This window comes from Haplochromis burtoni, unplaced genomic scaffold (genome assembly GCF_018398535.1).
Source record: "Haplochromis burtoni strain Fernald_Lab_line unplaced genomic scaffold, NCSU_Asbu1 Contig_406, whole genome shotgun sequence".
NCBI classification, from domain to species: domain Eukaryota; kingdom Metazoa; phylum Chordata; class Actinopteri; order Cichliformes; family Cichlidae; genus Haplochromis; species Haplochromis burtoni.
This window is the reverse complement of record NW_024582767.1, coordinates 280,580-284,969: the sequence shown is the minus strand read 5'-3', so window position 1 is coordinate 284,969 and position 4,390 is coordinate 280,580. Positions and strand designations below refer to the sequence as shown.

Sequence of the window (4,390 nt, the reverse complement as noted above, 5' to 3'; positions counted from 1 at the left end):
CACTAGGATGATGTTGGCGTAAATGTTCAGTCATATTCATTTTGTTCCCACTAGTGCTGTCAGCGTTAATCTCATTAAAATGACATTAACGCCCTAACACGGCAAATCTCCGTTAACAAGTTACCACGGATCGCCCCGTGCTTGGACATTACCAATAAGTTTGATGTGTCACATGGCCCTCTTCCTATTGAAAAAACAAAAGTTGTATCCAAGATGGCCGACTTCTAAATGGCCACCATGGTCACCACCCATCTTGAGGAGTTTGCCCCCTCACATATACTACTGTGCCACAAACAGGACTTTGATATCACCAACCCTTCCCATGTTATTACGGTGTATCCATATAAATGGCCAACCCTGTACATATACAAACATAGTTCTCAGCTTTTAATAACGCTAAACCAGTTGATAGACATTTTATGTTAAATTATGTTGACCATTCTCATAAATTTTTGTATTTTTTTCAAACTTTAAATGGATATAAATTGGTTTAAATGTCCATCCATCCATTTTCTTCCGCTTATCTGGGGCCAAGTCGCGGGGGCAGCAGCCTAAGCAGAGAAACCCACACCTCAAATTCCCAGACCAAGCGAGAGATGATGTCTCTCGCTTGGTCTGGGAGCACCAAGACATTTCCAGGCCAAGTGAGAGATGTAATCTCTCCAGCGTGTCCTGGGTCTGCCCTGGGGCCTCCTTAATGGTTTAAATGTAATGTATTAATCTTAGTACTATCATCACTAATGCTGTTTATTTGTATTCACAGGTTGTTCAAGCATGGACGTAATTGTGGCCAGTAGCATTAATGCACTAAATGGAACAACGGTAAAAATCTCTTGTGTCTTCACTTCCTGCTATAAGATGGATGTTACCAAGTTTGCCATGAATTGGACCTACCAAGAAACACTCAACGATACACAGGAACTGGTAAAATGGATACTTCATTAATTTTTAGCAAAGTACTTACATTTTAAATCTCTGAGCCTGTTACAAAAGCTTGCTCTCTTTTCATAGTTTATGACATACTATAAGAAAAGGGGAATGGTGCCTCTTCGATCAGAACGGTTCGGAGAAAGGGTCAAGTTTGCTGGGAACCTGGATAAGAATGACCTGTCAATCACTCTATCAAATGTTCAACTGGAGGATGAGGGTATTTACAACTGCTATGTGAGAAACCCCCCAGACCGCATCCAGGGACATGGTATCATACAGCTTAATGTTGTCACAGAACGTAAGATTCTTATTTTAACTTCTGCACACACAAAGTGGGTAACCTTATCCCACTGATCAACTTGTGAAACAAATGCATGTGCGTCAGAATTACATTCCCATTTCTCTAAGCATCATTTGTTGCCATTTAACGTCATGCAATATGAAATCATCTCAGAACAACAACAAGTTACAATAACCACAGCACAAAATGCTGTCAGTTTGGAAAATAAAACAAATATTCAACTACACCAGATTCCTAAAAAATTCCACTTGTCAGTAAGACAAAAAATAGTATCTCACTACTAGTAGTAGCAGATAGTGAACTATAACACATGCGAGTTTAACTTTATCATAACATTGATCATACTGGGGCTGTTTGCACTGCTTTGACTGCTTTGATTATCCTGTGTAGGATGATCTGCAGCTTTGCTCCTCTCTTATGCTGGGCAGACACTGCGATTTTTTCAGTCGCGCGATTCAGCTCCTGCTCAAACTGTACTATTGACTCGCAGGGGTTAGAAGTTCGTAGGTCACGATGCAGGGTCTCACACTATACCGCCTGATGCTCTGATGCGACCTGAGTGCTCACACTGTGCGTCCGTTATAACAGAAATTCTGTCGCTCGCTCTCTCTCTCTGTCTTTCACTCACACAGACACGCACACCACCACCATCAACTTTGCTAAATTGCTAATGAAAAACATTGATCAGGCAGCTGTGATTGAGCAGCAGTGTAGATCCAACTATTTTCACGGTTGTTGTGGTCATGATAATTTTGTGAGGCCACATCGAAAAGGCTCGGGTGAGCTTGAAATAGTTCTACAAGTTGTGCCTCCATCACTTGTGTCCAGATCACACGCTGCACTGCCGTGCTACGCTGTCTTTTTCGCTGACATTTGTGTTTGCGCGTACGCAGTGTGACAAGCTGCGGTGACACCCTCACGATGGTCGTGAGGGTGTCAAACTTGTTTGAAATCCTCACGACCAAGCGATTGATGATCGGGAGCTGGTCGTGAGGTGTTAATCGCTTCTCGTTACCCCACGTATAATACACCAGCGGTCCCCAACCCCCGGGCCTCGGACCGGTACCGGTCCGTGAGAGTTGAGGCTCAGGTGTTAAATGTATAGTTTTCAGGGTTTTTATTGGTTTTCAGCGTTATTTTGTTATCGCTTTTATCGTTTACTCGGTTTTCCTGGGTCTTTTCACGTGTGTTATGAATAAATCTTCTTTTTTTCGGTACCGGTACTAGTTTTATTTTGTTGTATTTATCCGCGACACCTTAAAGGTTGGGGACCACTGTACTACACGATGCACGACGCACGATGAAGGCCAAAATTTGTATATGTTTGTTTCTCGAGCATGACGATCTCCTGATGATGATGATTCAGCTTTTTTACTTATTAATGACCAACAAGAGGTTGAACTTAGTCCATCAGCATCTCTCACACACACATATGCACTCACATGGACCAACTCAGCAGCACTTTCTTACTTTCCACTCTGTTTAATCAACCCTACAGAGCTTTTAGTCAGCACTTCACTTGTCTACAAAATGCTTAACCCTTTCCTCTCCTTTCCTCAGTCCCACCTCCAAGGGATTCAACCATTGCGGTTGCCATTGGGGCTTCTGTGGGAGGAGCATTAGCACTGCTGATCCTTTCCATGGTAGTTGTGAAATGTCTCCGTCGACACAGGAAACAGGAACTCATTTCAGAGGAGAAAATGGAGGAGGAGGGGAAACTGGAGGCTGAAGGTGTTGCGGAAGAAGGAACCAAGTAAGAGATCTTGGCATAAAAGCATTAACCATCACTTGAAAACTACGAGCAGCACAAACGCAGAAAAGTAAAGAAGTTGGATGCCACTTCTCTTACAGCAGCTGTTTTCCTACAACATAGGCTACGTATAAAAAGAGTATTCTGCCATGGCAAATATCACATAGCACACTTAGGAAAAATGTCTGGTACTTTTTTTCTGTTGTTATTATTATTGTTACTGCCATTTTTTCCCAGTTAAGTTCAACTTATAAAGGAAAAAAACAAAACGCCCCATGCTTGGCTCTTCTTGGGCAGAAATGTAGCAAGTGCTTTTATTTAAAAGAAAAAAGAAAGAAAGAAGTGCTGGAGTAGTGAACTATGCAATATCCAAGTTTAACTTTATTATAATATAAATAGTACAGAAGCTGTTTTGACCCAAAAACACCAGTGAGTTTGTGCCAGGTGTTGGTTATAGTGCAGGTTTAAGTGTTAACAATGGCCAGGAATGGAAAGAGTTTTGCTGGCACAAAAGAAATAAAATAGCCCTGACAGAACTATGTCTTTGACTTATTCACTTTATCATCATTGAAAACATTGAAAGCTATAATGGACAACAGCAGACACCCTCTCCACACTGGCTGGGCAGTGTGGAGTCTTTTTAACACCCTCTTTTATCCCCATTTTTAAAATGAGTTAAATATTTTATTTATGTATTTATTTATAGTTATAAATGTATGGATGTGTGCTTTTAAATTGAGATGCTGGATGTTTGAATTTCCCCTTGGTTGTGAATAAAGTACGTAGCTATTTATCTATGTTTCATTCTACTTCAAAGCCAACCTGCTGTCATAATGTTGCATCTCTTTTTGCTACAGGCAACCATAATGGATCATGTGGTTAAACCAGAAGCCTGTGGAGCTCCCAAAACCCTGGTAAATATCTCCTCAGCTAAACAGTTATTTATCCACTGGAAGCCCATTGTCTAGTATGGAGTGTAACTTGACCTGAAGAAAAAAAAGGAAATACAGTTAACTTAAACCTTAGTAATATTAGCTTTCCATCTTATTTGCTACTTAAGAATGTCATTAGCAAGAAATTTAAAGGGATTTGTAATGAACAGAAGACACTATACCTATTGCATTTAAAAAATGTTACTTTCTCTTGTCTTTCAGACATATCCATCCCTTCTTGAGGATCTATAGTAATCACACCTCTTTATGCTTCCATCCCATTTGCATGTTTGTGTGTGCGCGGATGTCTAATGCACATATATCTGTTTCTTTGTGTGTGTGTGTGTGTGTGTGTGTGTGTGTGTGTGTGTGTGTGTGTGTGTGTGTGTGTGTGTGTGTGTGTGTGTGTGTGTGTGTTGAGGATATTTTTGTATGTCTGAATCAAATGTGTCTATTTCCTCGAAAATATCTGGTAAC

At 40.8% G+C, this 4,390-nt stretch overlaps 1 protein-coding gene across 1 annotated transcript in view; it reads left to right on the top strand.

Annotated features, from left to right (window-relative positions):
• scn2b (sodium channel, voltage-gated, type II, beta) overlaps nucleotides 1-4,384 on the top strand; it is a 10,887-nt gene extending 6,503 nt beyond the window's left edge. Inside the window, exons 2-6 of the mRNA XM_005944659.3 lie at nucleotides 764-924; nucleotides 1,012-1,228; nucleotides 2,792-2,984; nucleotides 3,839-3,895; nucleotides 4,136-4,384. Of these exons, the coding sequence (XP_005944721.1) occupies nucleotides 764-924; nucleotides 1,012-1,228; nucleotides 2,792-2,984; nucleotides 3,839-3,848 (581 nt within the window). The 3' untranslated portion in view covers nucleotides 3,849-3,895; nucleotides 4,136-4,384. The remainder of the gene's footprint in view (nucleotides 1-763; nucleotides 925-1,011; nucleotides 1,229-2,791; nucleotides 2,985-3,838; nucleotides 3,896-4,135) is intronic.
• Nucleotides 4,385-4,390: the final 6 nt, after the last annotated feature.